At 43.0% G+C, this 18,567-nt stretch overlaps 1 protein-coding gene and 1 long non-coding RNA gene across 9 annotated transcripts in view; one reads left to right on the top strand and one right to left on the bottom strand.

The window, feature by feature from the left end:
- Positions 1 to 10,967, bottom strand: part of LOC133364235 (uncharacterized) — a 32,883-nt gene extending 21,916 nt beyond the window's left edge. For 5 of the 7 annotated variants that reach the window (XR_009757886.1, XR_009757889.1, XR_009757883.1 and 2 more), the window contains exons 1-2: positions 9,927 to 10,967; positions 4,489 to 4,545 (exon numbers count right to left, since the gene is read on the bottom strand). This is a non-coding gene — a long non-coding RNA (uncharacterized LOC133364235). Of the gene's footprint in view, positions 1 to 1,410; positions 1,480 to 4,488; positions 4,546 to 9,926 lie in introns of all 7 variants that reach the window. The other 2 variants (XR_009757888.1, XR_009757887.1) reach the window with 2 other exon arrangements.
- The window catches only part of CC2D2A (coiled-coil and C2 domain containing 2A), an 81,704-nt gene continuing 73,885 nt past the window's right edge, over positions 10,749 to 18,567 (top strand). The window contains exons 1-2 of one of the 2 annotated variants that reach the window (XM_061584502.1): positions 10,749 to 10,994; positions 13,957 to 14,046. In XM_061584502.1, coding sequence (XP_061440486.1) covers positions 14,016 to 14,046 — 31 coding nt within the window. In that variant the 5' untranslated portion in view covers positions 10,749 to 10,994; positions 13,957 to 14,015. Of the gene's footprint in view, positions 10,995 to 13,956; positions 14,047 to 18,567 lie in introns of those variants that run through there. The other variant, XM_061584503.1, reaches the window with a different exon arrangement.

Consider the following 18,567-nt stretch of genomic DNA (forward strand, 5'->3'; position numbering starts at 1 on the left):
GGGAACAACGATTGCAGCCACACCTCCTAGTATGTGAATTCTCTTTTACCACTATTGGGCAAGAAACAAACCATCATGCAACCAACCAGGTGCATCATCAGTGGGTTTAAGAAGGTTGAGCAGAGCGCATGGAACCACTGTTGTTGCTTCTATGGCTGTAAGGGAGTGAGGTTAAAGGTAAATGAAATGCAACCAGAAAAAGAAACACAAAAGACAGTGATGATTTCCTAACGCAATGCCATACCAACCATATGAGTAAGGCAGAAAGCACAGCATCCCACAACCAGTCAGGATTCCTAAACTGAACAAATCCTGGCAGTCAGTCAGCCAAGGCCATAGAAATCCCCATGCAGCACAACCTGACCCAGGGGCTGCATTGAGTGCAGAATGCTGTGGCACGATTGCTGACAAGAGGATATCCTATCAGCACATAATACCTTTGCACTGGTTGCTGATTTGCTACCAGGCCAAGTTCAAGGTGTGCTTTCCATTTTATGGGTGCCACATAGTACTTGTTCTGGTCTTGGAAGAAATCAGTCTTTTACACTGTGGAACTTCCTGCCTATTGACATTAGGCAAAGACCTTCATTGTACTCTTTTCAGTACCTGCTAAAAACAGGTTTGTTTAGGCAAGCCTACCCAGGCAGGCAGAAGTACAAAAACTGTGTTTTTTATCTGTTTTTAACTCATTGTTGGTTTTATTATTTTGAATTTTTTAAATACCTGTCTTTAACTGCTTTTGCCAATAATATTATTGTTTTGATTCCTTCTGTAAACCGCTTTGAGATGTTTTACAATAAAGTGGTATATAAATGTTGTAAATAATATATGTAAATAAATTTTGGAGTCACTGTGGCCTTTGCATCTCTTTCCACTTTTAGAAACCAAGGAATCTAACGTATACCAACTCAGGCCATTTGATACCATCTAGCTCAGTACTGGTGACATGGACTAGCATTGGCTCTCCAGGATTCCAGGCAAGAGTCTTTTCCAGAAATTGAATCTTGTACCTTTGCATGCAAAGCGTATGCCCTGCCACTTAGCTACAGACTTTTTCCTGTTTAAAAAAGTATCTTTTAAAATTGTTTTTTTAATTCGCTGATGAATGCACAGCATATCCACACCATTCATTTAAAGCACATTCAACACACATTTGAAGCACACAAATCCCACCACAGAATCATGGGAACTGTAGTTTGTTAAGAGTACAGGGAATAATAACGGTGAGGGGGAAACTACACTTCCCATGATTCTTTAGGGGAAATCATGCACTTTAAATGCGAGTTGGATGCGCTTTAAAAGTATTGTGTGGATCTACTTAATAAACTTTGCTGCATGCAAATCATTTTAATTAATTTTTTAAAATGGAAATGAGCTATAAAGTTTACTGGGTGACCGTGGGCTACTCACCATCTCTCAGCCTAATCTGCCCGTCAGGATGAAAACAGCAGGGGGGAATCATGACCACCCCGAGGAACACTTAAAATGAAGAGGAAGTAATAATTTACAACCATAGTGTGACATCAAATACTTATCGGGACATAGTATGAGGAAATATTTATATGGGACATAGTATGAGGAAATATTTATATAAGCATGACTGTCAAAGATGTTTCTTATTTACACAACCTGTAAAGATATTTCTAGTGCAATCCTATGATTGTTTACTCAGGAGCAAGTCCCAATGTATTCAATGGGACTTTCTCAAACAGGGAAGCGTGCACAGAACTGCAGCCTCAAGTGATAAGGAACATTCACCCTACCCAAAATTCAGAATCATGCCACTTTAAACAACACTTTAAGTTCTTTTGCAACTGTTTATACTTTTTATGGTTATTCAATTTTAAAGGGATTTATTTCTTGTTGTGAGCTGCCTTGGTTTCCAGTCAGCAATTCTACCTTACAGGGTTGTTGGGAACACTCCATATACACCCACACACTGGAGATGTAAAAATACATACACTTCACATAATAGTTTATTACCAAAACCAGTTGGTCATTAAAAAAAAAAAAACATCAGTATTAGTTTCCTGCATAATAAAAGCAGTGATACCTATGTAAGCCCTGCCTAATTGCTTTGCAGGGGGAGAGAAAAATTTACAACACAAGCACAATCCTTTGCTAAGTTCACTCCTTTGCTATGTTCACTCAAAAGTCCCATTAATTTACAGCACAATCCTAACTATGTCTGCTCCAAAGTAAATCCTATTGAATTCAGTGGGGTTTACTGCAGGTAGGAGGGATTAGCATTGCAGCTTTACTCCTAGAAAAGCAAGTATTGGATTAAAGCTTCATGTTGGGAAGGTTTTCAAAACACTGCCCTCTTCAGCAGCCCAGGAAAATTTAAACTTGTTTGACTCCTGCACACAACAGAAAAAAAGAATTTTGGTACTGCTGAAAGCTATATTATACAGCCACAAGAATGTCTGTATACTATAGCCAGCGTGGATTTTTTGCATTCCGCAATGTTAAATTGAAAATACCCCCATGCCATCCTGATGCTTCCCTTAAGATCATTTCAAAACAAAACCTTACAAAACCTATAGTCCTGAACTCAGAAATGCTTGCTTAACAACCCTATAAATTTTCATGGCAATACACAAAACAGTCAGAGAGAATAGAGAGTTCAAAGTCTAAAAAGAGAGAGAAAAACCCTGGAGCCCTTTTGGACTTTTTTCTGTCAGAGTTCTCATAATCTGTTGAAATTCATTAAAAATCAGCCATGTTCACAGAGTACCTGTAATCCTAATACTGACCTTGCCTCATACTCATCTTCTGCAGTTTAAACATTTTAAAAATGCGTGGCTGATTTTTAAGAAATTTAAGAAATTTTGGCTTGAACTCAATGATAATGTCAGGCATGCTCAGTACGAACCAACTGTCTGTTCTAAAAGCCAGACTCACAGCTGCTGGGCTTGCCTAATCTGGAGGCCACATCCATGCCAGATCTGAATTTCACTTTCAACAGTCATGGCTTCCCCCAAAGCATCGTGGGAAGTGTAGTTCATGACGGGTGCTGAGAGGAAACTCCTATTCCCCTGACAGAGCTCCAGTGGCCAGAGTGGTTTAACAGTCAGCTGCTCTGACTGAAGTTCTGTGAGGGGAAGAGGACATCTCCTAACAACTCTCAGCACCATTCACTAACTACACTTCCCAGGATTCTTTGGGAGAAACCATGACTGTTTAAAGTGAAGTAAAGGTCTGGTGTGGATGTGGCCAGGGACAGTTTTGGTTTAAATTTGGGTGGGAGGCTACATGTGCCTGCTGTGGCAGACACACAGTGCATCACACAGCTACCATCCCCTAGCACTGGCATTTCACTATCAATATCAGCCATGTTTATATCCAGGCTGGCTGGAGTGAGAAAACACCACACTTCTATCACAGGCTGAGCAAGTTCCAGCTGCTCAGACCTTCTCCCTTGCAACTGACAGCAAATGAAGACTTGTTCCATCATGCACCAAGCAAGTTCCAGTTACTTAGCCCCAGTCCCTTGCCTCAGAGGAACTTAGGAAGCAGGTGTTGCTTGGCAACTGCCAATTGCCAGCTAGAGAAGATGAGCTCCATCACAGACAGGCAGCTGCTCAACCCGTCTCCGTGGCCTCAGAGGATGTTAGAGTGAACTGTTTAGTATGACATCAGGCAAGAACAAGGAGAGGAGCCTAAATGATCCTATTTCCATGTTCCTGTTCCAGATTTCAATGTGATGTTGAGAATCTTGTCAGCAGCTGTGAGAGCCTCTTGGGAATACAAAGTGGGATATAAATATTCTAAGTAAATAAATAATAGTAACTATAGAATAAGTCATACATCCCTGGCTTTGTAGTTTTTCTTAAAATATACATAACAGTGATTTACAACAATGGTTTGTTTGAAAGCAATTTTTTCACTAGATGGTAAAAATAATATGGGTCACAACTGATCCCCTTTGACAGGGGGCATGCACACATACACACAAATCAGGGCTTACTGCAGGTTTTTCTCCCCAGCTTGAGTCAGACTCACTCTCACTCCCCCTTACCCTTTTGGAACCTATCTGATTTCTAAACTGGCATGCATAGCTGAATGCCGAATCAGCAGTCTGTCTTGCCCTCCTAGTGGTGGAACAAATGCTTTGTGTACAGAAGGTTCCAGGTTCATTCCCTGGCATCTCCAGGTGGGACATATTCCTGCCTGAAGCCGCTGCCAGTCAAGGTAGACAATAATGAGTAGCAGGATGGATGAAGAGTTTGATTCACCTTAAGGTAGTTTTCCATGTTCCTGTGATTGACTTTTTTAAAAACCCAATAAAGTGATGTTATTTACATTTATTCAGTGGGGTGTGCATTTATTGCCCCCCCCTTTTTAAAAAAGTAGAATCAATGTTTAAATATTGGGGGGAAAACTTCTTTGGAAAGCAGAGGGAGATGGGTTAGTGACTTGTTTCCAACAAGCTGGTGCTGTGCAGAACAGCTTTTGCTGCAAATAACATGTTTCTAAGGTACTTACATAAAAGGTCTCGGGAAAACTTATTTCCAGAAAATGTATTTCCTTCAAATTCAGTAACTACAGAAAGGAACAAAAATAGAAATAAAATCCTGGAGGCATCTGAATCCCTCCCTCCCCCCCACCCCATGCGACACGGCTGTGCTTGCAGAAGGGGAACATGAGGAGGGAGGGAGGGGACAAGCCACTCACATTATTCACAGTTGTTCCATGGCAGATACAGAAAGGCTCCTCACAGAACAAGTCAATGTGGAATTGACTTTAAACTACTGCCCTATATAGCGTTGCATTGTTTGTCTAGCAATACTGAAATAGTACCAACAAGCTGAGTAGGAGAGGAGGGTGAGAGGCCGTGTCCGAGATGCAGCATTGGAAAATGCTGTTGGCAAAACCACAGCAAGATTGCTTGAGTGTATGCCTTAAGCTATTGTCATGCATGCCTGGGGAGAAGGGGGCAATGCCTCCCCCCAAAAAAGTAGAAATCACAATTCCCAGCTTTCATTTTTTAAAAAGTTTCTACGATTTGCAGAACTTGAGATATGAGATAAAATGTACAGCGAGAGATTAGCCTACTCCACTCTTTCACTGTTTTATTATTTATTTATTTATATCCCACCTTCCCTCCAAGGAGCTCAAGGTGGCGTACAAACATGATTCTTCCCCTCCTGATATTAATCCTCACAACAACCCGGTGAGGTAGCTTAGGGTAAGAGACAATGACTGGCTCAAGGTCACCCAGTAAGTTCATGGTTGAGTGGGATTTGAACCCTGGTCTCCCTTTTGCTTCTCTCCCAAACCCCCCGAAAGATATTCTGTAGACGCCCATGACCTTTGTACTAGGGGTGGGGAACCTGTAGCTATCCAGATGTTGCTGATCTATAATTTCCATCATCCCTGACCGTTGGCCATGCTAAGCGGAGATGGGAGTCCAACAACATCCCAGGGCCACATGGCACCCAATCCTAATTTGTACTATCAGTATTATTTATTTATTTATTTATTAAATTTACATCCCACCCTTCCTCCTAGAAGAAGCAGAGGGCAGCAAACAGAAACACTAAAAACATTCTAAAACATCTTAAAAACAAAAGACTTTAAAATATATTAAAACAAAACATTTAAAAACATATTAAAACAAAGCATCTTTAAAAACATATTAACACAAAACATCTTTAAAAACATCTTTTTTTAAAAAAAGAAGCTTTAAAACATCTAAAAAAGTAATTCCCAAACAGATACAGACAGGGATAAGGCCTCTATTTAAAAGGCTTGTTGAAAGAGGAAGGTCTTCAGTATAACAGATAGTTCCTGTCTAATATTTAAAGAGAGAGAATTCCAAAGGGTAGGTGCCACAACACTGAAGGCCAGCTTCCTATGATATGCTGAATGGACCTCCTGATAAGATGATATCTGCAGGAGGCGTTCACCTTTAGAGCGCAGTGATAGACTGGGTATATAAGGGGTAAGATGATCTTTCAGGTACCCTTGCCCCAAGCTGCCTAGGGCTTTGTACACCAAAACCAGAACCTTGAACTTAGCCCAGTAGCTAATGGACCGCCAGTGCAATTCTTTTAGCAATGGGGTGACATGCTGGCAATTCCCTGCCCCAGTGAGCAGTTTTGACACTGCATTTTGCACCAGCTGTAGCTTCTGGACCAACCTCAAGAGCAGCCCCGCATAGAGTGCATTACAGTAATCCAGCCTGGAGGTTATGAGTACAGGAACACTGGACCAGTTTCTGGACTGGGATAGTGGTCAGGCTATCCCAGTCCAGAAATGGCCGCAGCTGTCTTACCGGGGTGCGGAGGGTGCGGCCCACACCCGGGTGTCACCATGAGGGGGGTGACACCCAGAGCCGCCCCGCCCCGCGCCGTTGCCCGGCAAGGCTGCTCCAACTCCTCCTCGGAGGCAGCCGGCCGGGTGGGCAAGACCGGGAGCAGCGTCGGCAGGGTGAGGGAGGCACGCCGGCGTTCCCAGGCCTTCTCCGGCTGGGTGCCCCTCCGGCGCGCACCTTCCCAGGGGCATGGATGGGGTGGCTGGCCTCGAGTGCACATGCACGTGCGCGAGCACACACAACTCCAGCCACCTCATCCATGCCCCTGGGAGGGCACGCACCGGAGGTCCGCATCCCCCCACACTCCCGCTAGTGACGCCGCTGGTAAAAGGCACTCTTAGCCATGGAGGTCACTCTGGCCTCTAGGGACAAAGATGGATCCAAGCACCCCCAGACTACGAACCTGCTCGTTCAGAAGGAGTACGACCACATCCAAAGCAGGCAATTGACAATCATCTGAACTTGGGAACCACCAAGCCACAGTGCCTCCATCTTGCTAGGATTCGGACTCAGTTTACTGGCCCTAATCCAGCCGACCACCGAGTCCAAGCAGCAGTCCAGGGCTTGCATGGCATCTCCTGATTCAGATGTTACAGAGAAATAGAGCTGGGTATCATCAGCATACTGCTGACACCTTGCCCCAAATCTCCTGATAACCGCTCCCAAGGGCTTCATATAGATGTTAAACAGCATTAGGGACAAGATGGAACCCTGCGACATCCCACAGCACAACCGCCAGGGGGCCAAAAGACAATCAGTACCAGTAGTCAGGAGGCTAGTTCCCAGCCTTTCCCCACATTTATTGGTATGGTGCTGTCCATGCCATGCCAATCATTCAGAAAGTTTCTTGGCAGCTGAACAGTCTGCAGTCTAATCTCCTTGTATCTGATAGGGCTTAAGACCACTTCCATAGCAGTCAGGAACAACTTTCCATTGACAGCGAGAGAAAAACAAAACTCATCCTAAGAGCAAATGTGACACTTGTGATAAGAAGAGTGAGGGTGCAACTAGAAGTGATGTGGGAAATTGCCTGCCTGAAGACACTACAGGAATACCCCTCATTAACATACGCAATGGGACCGGAGTGTGTATGTAAAGTGAAAATGTACTTAAAGTGAAACAATTATCTATGCATGTACTGCACTGCAATTGCCACTTGATGGCAGTGGCGTCATGCCATTAAGTGTCCGTAATTGCAAAGCGCGCGTACATTAAGCGGGGTATGGTGGCGTATGGAGCATGTCCGTAAATCGGGGTATTCCTGTATTTGTCACAGTGGGAAACCTCCAAAAAATTTATATGGGTATCTATATGATTCCTAAAAAAGCAAAGGTAGCTATGTCGGCCCATAATAACAACTCCAAATTTCATAGTAGGGCAATACCTTTATCAGGGTAACCAAAATATTTCAAAATATTGAGCAAGTTCTCCAGAACTTTTCCTCAGCTAGATTGCTTCCTCACCATTCCCCACCATAGTTCTGAGAAGTTTCCAGACATATTCATTATGCTATAATGGCCCTCAATATGTAAAACCTCTTCAGAATGTGAATGTAAAATAATGATCTGTTCTAAAATGCCCAATATGATTGGCTACCACAGGTGTCAGGAGGGGGAATCCCCCCCGGGAATTCTAAACGTAATGGGGGGCAGAGTGGGTTGCCAATGACCTTTAGTAACAATTCATAGACATTGTCCTCCCCGCCCCCATATTTCTGTGGATACTTCTGCTGGCTACGATTTGAGCCTCCTTTTCCCTGGTGGAGGCAGAGCATTTTGCAACAGGATACAGGAAAAATGTCTTGAGTGTGATTGCATGATAGTCTTGCTTCCTATTCCCAATGAAATAACGCATATTTGTTAATTTTGGCAGTAAGAGATTTAACATTCCATACATCTTTAATATGTAACATGAGTTTATTGATGTTTTAGTGTGAAATTTGGTGAATCAATAAAAGGTAACTGTAGCTTAATGTAGAACATCCAGTTCAGAAGGTGATAAATCTGACTCAAGAAGCCATTAATCTAAACTACAAGGTGATAAATATTGCTAAGAAAGTCATCTATCTGAGTCAATAGGTTATATATCACCTACTGAACTGCATCTGCCCTGTCCTATTTAATAGTTATATCTTTCCTGTTGAGTAATTTATATTTTCAAGGAACAATTTATTGCTTGCAGTTTAAATTTGGCATGTAGGACATTTTTTCAAGTAAAAAACACTAGTTGCAGTACAATGTAATGTGCCACATCTGATTTTTAGAAGCATCTCATGCACATGTCACATTATATTGAAGGAAACGCCAAGTACTTTAGGAATGCTCTTCTGTGAGGCATTATTTCTCTTTATGTTATACATTTTTTACTTGCCATCAATCATGTACAGAACAAAATGTTAGTTTAGAAAGTAAATTAAAATCAGACCCTATTCAGAAATGTAATCTAGTGTACTTTTATTGCTTTCTTTAACTGAACTTCTTGGTAGTAAGTCACTTTCAACAAGAGAGAGCTAAATCCAATTTTCTTGATTAAAGTCCAGGCCTGCAATTAGCTGTTTACAATTCAGAGCCTTACATAAAGGGTGGACTGCTTTAAATCAAGATGATTTAAGTCAAAACCCATTTTGAAAAAACAGTTCTTGTCTTCACTGTTCATACACACAGTTCTCATTAATGAAACATATACATAGCTTTACATTCAAAATGGCCAAAGTGGAGTACAATATAAAGAACAAAGGAAAGCTCATCCCAGGACGGGAAAGCCAAGACTTAGTAAATGTACCTCCCCAATGGAGTTTCTGAATGTGCTCATTTATACTCTCCCACATAAGGAATGGCTGCCATTCTCCCATATATGGGAAAAAGACTACTGCAAAGCATACAGTAGGGCCCCGCTTTACAGCGCTTCGCTTTACAGCGATTTGCTACTACAGCGGTTTCAATTAGACACAATTAAACTAAAGCCCCACTCATATGGCGCTTGTTCCGCTTTTACGTCAGTTTTCGGGCATCGCACGCCATGCCATTCAATGGGTTCCGCTTTACAGCAGTTTTTGCTTTACAGCGGGGGTCCGGAACGTAACCTGCCGTATGAGTGGGGCCCTACTGTATCACTTTGCTTACAGTGGAAGCTCCCATGTGTGCAAGCACAGTATATCTCTAAGAACAAACCAGACAAATATTAACTGCATTCCCCTAAAGCAGCCTTTCGCAACTAGTGGGCCACCAGATGTTGTTGGACCACAATCTCATTCTTTCCTGACCATTGGCAATGCTGGCTGAGGATGATGGGAGTTGTGGACGGTCCAACAACATCTGGTGGCCCACTAGTTGGGAAAGGCTGCCCTAAAGGGCTCGCAATATTGCCCCCTTCCACACAAATCCTGCCTTTCCTAAAGGGAACCAGTGTGGCATGGTTGCTACTGTATTGGACTTAGACCAGGGAGATCAAGGTTACCTACCCACAAAGCTTACTGTGTGGCCTTGGGCTAGCGATACTATTGGTCTTACCTTCCTCACCGGCTTGTTGTGAGGATGCTCAGAGTAAATTCATTCACAGTGTGGGAGAAGCCAGGCCAAAAACAAAGGAATAACACACTACTTCTCACCTGGCTGGCAGCAGTCCTCTGCTTTGCACAAGTCTCTGGGATCCTCTTGTTTAATGTATTCCACCAGCTCTTTTTCCTCACAGCACTGACATGAAAATTAGGAAGGGGGGGGCGGACAAGCGTACAAAGGCTTTCCCAACACTTCCCGAAACAGTCTGCCAGATTTGACAGATCTTTCCCTAGCTGTCAAAAAAGAGAGGTTCCTTCAATAGGGCTGCCACCTTCTTGTACTGACAGGGCTCTTGTGCAGCTGCATGACCCAGCAGAAATTCTCACTTCTATGGGGGGGAGGGAGGATTCCAATATTTGCATTTCTGCACGCTTAAAGGCACATGAGCTGCATAAAATTAGAAGTGGGAACTCCAGCCATGAGAAATAGGACGTCTGATAATATCTCATTTTCTTTAACCTTCCAACATTCGGATCTGATGACAGATCATATTCAGTATAGCTATCTCTGAAAATGTAAACCTATTTAAATATTGAATTCGTTTATTATTCCACTGTTTGTTATTCGCAGAACGTCTGTCACTTCCGCGTCTCGGTTGCCTTCCTTAGGATGCATAGTTGCTCACATCTGTGTTCATTACGCTAGACTGCTGGATAACTTTAGAACCTTAAAAAAAACCAACCAGTTATAATTCAGTTGTGTTTGCTCTGAATTTCTCTTAAGAAAATATCCTCACTGTTTAATTTATGAAATTCACCGGCTGACTTTAGTGGCCGGCACAGTGGTAACGGGTATGATCAAAAATCAGCGAGCGCGGCCCTCCGCTTCTGCAGGCAACACAGCCGTCTGGTTATGGGAGGGCCAGCCCCGGAGAGCCGCCTCTTTTCGTATGCGTCAAAGCGCGCAGCCGCTGCAGGGAGGAAGTCGCCGAACGCTTCTGTGGCGGCAAAGTCTCCGCCCCTCGGAGCGGTCTCCGGGTAGCGACGGGGTACACAAGGGATTTGAACGTGGAGACGCCTTTTTCTGCTATTGCATTGGCAATGAAGGTTGTCAGAAATGACTCTTCCGTCGCACGTTAAGAAAAAAAATAACCTCCCTTCATTCTCGGGTGGTTAAAGGTATGTGCAAAAACATTAGCTTGGGGACGAACGTGGCCTTTCAGATGTGACCACTTCCAAAGTAAATCGTGTAACACACTGCAGTCCCAAGCATGCTTATTTAGAAGCAGGTCTCGCTCATTTCAGAGGGATTTGCTGCCTAGTAAGTGTGTTTGCAACTGCGCTGCACAGGCTCACATGGATACAAGTCCCGCTTTGAACTCAGTGGGTGTAGATCGTTGTGGTACACGTTTTTGTGGGTGGCAGCCCACTTTCTCAAAGGCATGTAGTGTTATTCTCAGTTGGCAGATACGCATGCGTACATGGGTGTGGAGAGAAGAAAAAAGTGTGAACAGTGGGGGCAAAAGGCCATGAATGTAAAAGCAATACAAGGTCTTTGACATTTCTATGCAAAACCCAAATGCATACAAGATAAAGAAGGGCAGTCCACTCACATCAGTAGTAATAGGTGAGGGTATTCCCTATGGTTTATGTGCTGACAGACTAACATAACTGCCCCTCCGAAATTTGAGACTAATCCTATTGCACCGTTGTTATTAAGTTGTTCCAAGCGTTATTTCAAAGAGGTCCCCACATCCTTACTATATGCCAACTAACTGCAGTTTAGCATTATGTCTGAACCCAAGCCTGGCATTGTGGTTACTTAACTATGGTTTATTGAAACAAGCCATCTTCAAACCATGGTTTATGAAGCTGGCTTGTTTAGTTAAATTTAATCACAGTTTAGGGTTAGGATATAATGCTAAACTTTGGTTAATTGAAAACAGAAGTGAATAGTTCTGATCTCATCACAGAGGAAGAGAATGGAGGGACAGTTGATGAGCTCAAGTCTTGTCCATGTAAACCATAGTTTTTGCTATGCCCAAATGCAGTCATAGAGATACAATCACAGCTAATCTGAGAAGCTTCTTTAGAGAACACTGATTTAATGGTGAACTTGTATCTCCATAGTGGGTCAGCTGGAGATGTATTTCATGCCCTATTTACCTTTCATCACCATTCCTTCAATTAACAATTGTAGTGCATCAGGAACAATGGCATTGCCACCAATTGACATTTCCTCGTGTGTCAAATATTTTTCACACATACATAGTATTGACCAGATATTGTCAATAGAATCGTTGCCTTTGTCTGTGGGCCACATATTGGTTAAGATTTTACTATTTGCATCATGAAATTGTGTTAAGACTTTTCTTGCCTGGTAACGTTGTGATGATAGTTATTGCATAGTATTCTTGCAATTTTTATTTCTACCAAAATTCAGTGTAAGAAGGAACATCAGCAAGAACCCGGTTTATTTTATTAGGTGATAATAGTGGAATATTGACAATCCCAATGCTTGATGGTTGCTGGGATTCTTGCAAAGAATGCTCTGGTAGGTAGATTTTGGACTGAACATGCAAGACCCTTCTCCTAAGTAAACTGCATACTCAGAATTGCTTAACACCAATTTGTTACATTTTATCTGTTCAAGAGTCCCTACGTTTGTACTCTTGCTTTATAAATTTAACACACACCAGCCTTACTAGCTGCACGGGGAGTTTCAAGTACCCTTTTGTTCAAGATAACAATCGTGTCGTCATTTGCATTCTGCTGTGGACCATTCTCCTTATAATGTGTGTCAGAAGAAGTGGGCAATGCTGATATCCGTCATACAGACTCAGTTTTTATTCCTAGATTGTAGGTTAATTTCCTAATTCCTGAAACTAAAAAGAGAAATTATTATTGTAACTCCTGAGAAGCATTTGAAATGTACTGCAGGAATGGCCATATTTGCTGAAACTCCACAGGGATTTAATGCAATTCATAGCATAACGTTGTCAATGCTTTACCTGTATGCAAGTTTTCAGCTTTGTAACAATTATGTGTGCTTTCTTCAAACGGTTCTGCTGGACTCGTTGCTGGGAAAATGTATTCCATCCCCTGCCTGCTTGTGCTTCCGTTGCTGTTTGCTGTGCAGACACACTCTAGGAGCGATGATGAATCTGTATCTGAAGGCAGGCATCCTCTTTTCTCCCCCCACATTCCAGCTGCTCACCCATCTCTTTCCAGACGAGCAAAGAAGAGGGATGAGCAGGTGACGGAGTGGCAAAGTAGGTCATGGCCCCCTTCCCCATATTTATTTCTAAAGGTTGTACATCCATATGCCGCAAACGATGCTAGAACCACTTTTGGAAAAAGAGGTGACATGACAAAAGTGTATAAAATTATGCATGCTGTGGAGAAAATGGATAGAAAAAAGTTTTTCTCCCTCTCTTATCATGCTAGAACTCGTGCATATCCAATGAAGCAAAATCTTGGAAGATTCAGGACAGACAAAAGAAAAGATTGGTGCATAATTAAACTATGAAACGCACTCCCACCGGAGGCAGCGATGGTCACCAACTTGGATGGCTTTAAAAGAAGATTTGACAAATTCATGGAGGAAAAGGCTATCAATGACCACTGGCCCTGATGGCTAAGTTCTGCCTCCATAGTCGGAGACAGCCTGCTTCTGAATACTAGTTGCTGGAAACCGCAGGAGGGGAGAGTGCTCTTGCACTCAGGTCCTCTTTGCAGGCTTTCCATAGGCATCTGGCTGGCCACTGTGAGAGCAAGATGCTAGACTGGATGGACCATTGGCGGGATCCAGCGGGTTCTTCTTATATCCTTGTGCTCTTGACCCTCTCTGACAGCTGAGCCGCTTGCTGTTCATGCATGTATGTGGAATGAAGAGTTCAAGTGAGATGCCTCAGGAATGAGAGATGCATGGCTGTGTGTGCCCCAGGAAAAAGCAGCCATGCTCACATCCATTTCTTATGTCACTGGGACAGCAATGTCATGTGCGAGTGCACAGCACCCTCAGGGAAGCTGCAGCCATATTCCATCTAGCTCACCTGGGAGTGTTGCTTAGCGATGGGACCTCTGCTGTCATTCACTAATTGCCTCTCACTCTTTCTTCCCTCCCCAATCTGACTTGTAGGTCACAGAGAGAAGACAAGCAGTGCCTGAGGGGTAGGAGTTGAGTGAGACTGGCACACTATGGCAGCTACCAGTGCCCGGTCACCACGCAGTGAGTACTCCTATCAATTGGGGCTGAGGGAGTGAGGGTGGAGAAGGGGCTGTCCTCTCTTGAATCAACTTCAGGAGTGGATCTTGGAGGACACTGACCACGTTTACCTGCGAACATTTTAGTCCAGTATGGCAGCGGTGGGGATCAGTTCTGTCGCCTCTTCAGAAACTAGTCAGTCACAATAAAGCATACTTTGTAGCTAAAAATCAGGGAGCTCAGGAAGGAAGAAGAAAATAGCAATTGTAGTTACTTCCTTCCACTTTTTTCAGTAATAAAGTTGCATACTTTCAAGCTTTTTATGCAACTGCAAGGAGTAAATTGCTTTTCGTGAGATGAAATGACAACTGTTCTTTCCTATCTCATGCTTTTTATCCAGAGTTCTGGGCACAAAGCATTCTAAACCATAATTCACTTGTGTGGCATTTGCTTATAGTGCCAGGTTGTGGAGTGTACTCTGCAGATACCTTTCTACTGTTGTGATATCTTGTTGGAGGAGTGAACTAAATAATGTAGCTATTTTTGTATCCTTGTCCTCCTGGACCTCTCAGCGGCTTTCGATACCGTTGACCACGGTATCCTTTTAAACCGCCTAGAGGGATTAGGAATAGGAGGCACTGTCTTGCAGTGGTTCCGTTCCTATCTCTCGGATAGGCAGCAACGGGTGGCATTGGGAGATGAGGTTTCAGACCCTTGGCCTCTTCATTGTGGAGTGCCACAGGGTTCTATCCTCTCTCCCATTCTATTCAACATCTATGTGAAACCGCTGGGAGCAATCATCAGGAGTTTTGGGTTGCAGTGCCATCAGTACGCAGATGACACTCAGCTCTATCTCTCCTTTAAGTCATCACCGGAGTTGGCTGTGAATACCATGTCCAAGTGCCTAGAATCCGTAAGTGGATGGATGGGAGAGAATAGGCTGAAGCTGAACCCCGACAAGACTGAGGTATTACTTGTGGGAGATAAAAGGAAGTTAGGAATTACTGACCTGATTCTTGATGGGGTAAGTTTACCCCTGAAGGACCAGGTCCGCAGTCTTGGGGTCATACTTGACTCCCAGCTGTCCATGGAGGCTCAGATTATTACAGCAGTGAGCCGGGCAGCTTGGTATCAATTACATCTGATACGGAGACTGCGTCCCTATCTTCCTGTTCACCTGCTCCCTCAGGTGATACATGCCCCGGTCTCCTCTCGCTTAGACTACTGCAATGCGCTCTACGTGGGGTTACCCTTGAAAACAGCCTGGAAATTACAGCTGGTACAGAACGCGGCGGCACGCTTGATTACGCATAGCCGTCGCTGGGATCATATCACCCCAGTGTTATTAGATCTTCACTGGCTACCAGTTGTCTACCGGGCCCAATTCAAGGTGTTGGTGTTGACCTTTAAAACCCTCTACGGTTTCGGCCCAGTATATCTGAAGGAACGTCTCCAGAATCACCGATTGTGCCGCCTGACGAGATCAGCCTCGCAAGACCTTCTCTCGGTCCCACCGGTGAGAACAGCGAGGCTGGTGCGGACCAGAGAGAGGGCCTTCTCTGTTGTGGCCCCCACCCTCTGGAACTCTCTCCCTTTCGATCTCAGACATGCTCCTTCCCTGTCCAGCTATCGCCGAGCTTTGAAGACCTGGCTGTTCAGGCAGGCCTACAAGATTGGGACAGATTAATTTATGTTGTAATTGAATTAACGGATGGTTTTTTTAGCTTAAAATTTGATTATGTTGATCTATATGGATTGCTTTTATTCTTGTTGTTCGTCGCCTAGAGTGTCCGTAACCCGGACAGATAGGCGGCTGAAAAATAAAATTTATTATTATTATTATTTTTTCTGTACTAGATAGCCCAAAATTTAGTTGAGTGTGGCTTATGTTCACTGTAGGTTAAGCAGTGCCAGCTGTATCAGACCAGGGATGTGCTAGAATTCTGCCCAATTGAGATTTGGTACCAAATTTTCCATTAATTCACTTATTCTCAGTTGCTGAAGATCGGATTTTAATGTAATGAATTTCCTTGGCTATTTTTGAAAATGGACTTTTTTATATAAAAAATGGCAGTCTCTAAAACATTGACTGTGAGAATGATGATTTATTGATATTTCCTTCAAAATATTGATATTTCCTTTAAAAATATTGATATGAATATTTGTATTTTTTCCGAGCAAAAAAACACGGATCGATCAAAGCAGCGGCTAGTGGATACAGAACAAAGTCGAACTGATGCGAGCCTTTAGGTCGATGGAATGCTTTTGAACCGGAACCGGCCAGTGGATCCCATCCCTATATCATACTAAAGCCCAAGCTAGCCCAGCATTCTGTATCAAGCAGTGGTGACCTGGATGCCTCTGAAAAACTCATAAGCAGGGCGTATCATATCAACAGCTCATCCTTGTTTCTCCCACCAGCATATGTCTCTCATAGGGAGCATAGACATTCCATTTACCTAACACTGGCATAGTTCTATCAATCTTGTGTCAATTATCTAATCCTTTTAAAAAAAACACTGTATAAGTTAGTAACTGTATGCATATCCTTCATAAATGGATGGTTTGAGATGTTCTACATGATGGAGAGTCCTGCATATCTCAAACACTTACATGCACCATTACCAGTGCTATGTCACTGGAATGACTTTTGTAAGGCGGTACAATTGAGCCAGCTACAGGCAGAAGGGCAGGGTGGGGGTGCTGTGTACCAAGGGGAATCCCAGGTATGTAAAAAGAAAAACAAGGATGTGATGGGAAGGGAAAGGAAGTTTAAGGGCTGTGCCCTTGTGCTTCCATCATGCTGCCATGGAACCCTGGTAACAAGAGGACAGGTGCAAGAATGGCCCTGGCAGCAGCTAGGCTAAAAAGAAGCCACTTGCTTCCCTTCAGCTTAGGGTCTAATGGAGAGTTGGAAAGTGAATGAGAAAAAGTACGCCTTCTGTTCCAGAATCCCTTTGTGTTCTTTGGGGGTCCTGCCCACTTCACAGCTTATTGGGACCTTTAGGGAAGGCTAATTAGGATCAGGTGAAGAAGCCCTTCTGATGATCCAATTAAGCCCCACGAAGACTATTTCAGCTGCAAAGGGTCAAAGGATTCAGGAGTGCATGGTGGTGGTTGGAAAGATTTGTGCCATGAGAACCAGTGTGGTAGAGTAGATAGAGTATCAGACTAGACCTGGGGAGACCAGGTTCAGATCCCTGTATCTTAACCTGACCTACTTCACAGGATTGTTGTTAGGATAAAACAAGGAGTGGGAAGAATCAGGACATTTTAAGGACCAACCCCCAAAGAACCCACCTGTGGATTGTCAACAGACAAAAGCATGATGTAATCAAGTTGTAAGAAATGAAAGTATAAAGAAGAAAATTGAAATTTTAAGCCCGAAAGGAGGAAGATTTTGCATTCATTGCTAAAAGAGCAAACCCCTGTGCTCTTATCTGCAATGAAGCATCACTTATTCATTACAAAGCAAGCAATTTGAAACACTGCTATGAGAAAAATTACAAAAACTTTTTATCTGAATACTGTCCCGGATCAGAATTTAGGAAAAAGCAACCTAACTACACTAAAAGCACATCAAAGCAGTCAACTAATGCTAGTTTTGGTATTCACTGGAGAAAATGGCACAACAAGAAATTAATTAAAGAAATGAACACTAAATATATACATAAAGATAGTAGCTCTCAAACTTTTGAAGATTCTTATATTTTTTCTTGGAGGGTCTGATACTCTGGCTATTCTTTGGCTCTTGAAAGTGATGCTTGGCTATATCTAGTAATGAAAATAACCTACCAGAGAAATTGAATGCAACAGTTCAAGGGGCTTGTACAGCTTTCGTTTCAGTGCACAAAGTACTGTTAAAATCCTTACCTAATTCTTCATCACAATCCTTCAGTATGTTTTTCAAGCCTTGCACCTTTTGCTTGTCCATTCCTCTTCCGAAAACAATTATTAATGGATGTTGTATTGTCCTTTCAGCGAGAGCAGCAAAGACAAAAGTACTTGCGCCTATATTTTTAGATGCTAATCACATTGGTTTCTCAAGTGTTAGATGTTTAGATGCTAATGGTGATGCTACGCATGCTAGTATTGATGTACCATGTTTAAGGGAGCATCAGTTGAGCATCGTAGCACTTCACTCGCTGCTGCTCTTGGTGAAGTTTCTGAGGCTGAGATAGCATGAGATCAGAAATCTTTGCTTTCTACATGAAGGTAAATACATATATGGCTCGAAGGAGAAGAAAGTACTCCAGTTCAGATGTATTACTTGATCTAGTTTAGACGTATAAGCAGCATGGACTCTGCAAATCTCTCTGAATTCTGATCTCTATCCTCTCACGGGTGCTTTTACTCTGATTCCGTGTTTTTCTCTCTAAATATTTGTAGCTTCATCATAATTATTGTTGAAGGTTGGGAATCTGCTCTCTCCCATTTTTTAAACAGTCTTGAAATGTTGAGATTATCCTCAAAAGATCTTTTGTCTGTGTGTGTGGTGGTGGTAGTGGTGGAAGGAATCCTAGCATGTCCAGATCTTATTTAATG

Source organism: Rhineura floridana, chromosome 9, assembly GCF_030035675.1.
Source record: "Rhineura floridana isolate rRhiFlo1 chromosome 9, rRhiFlo1.hap2, whole genome shotgun sequence".
Taxonomy (NCBI): Eukaryota; Metazoa; Chordata; class Lepidosauria; order Squamata; family Rhineuridae; genus Rhineura; species Rhineura floridana.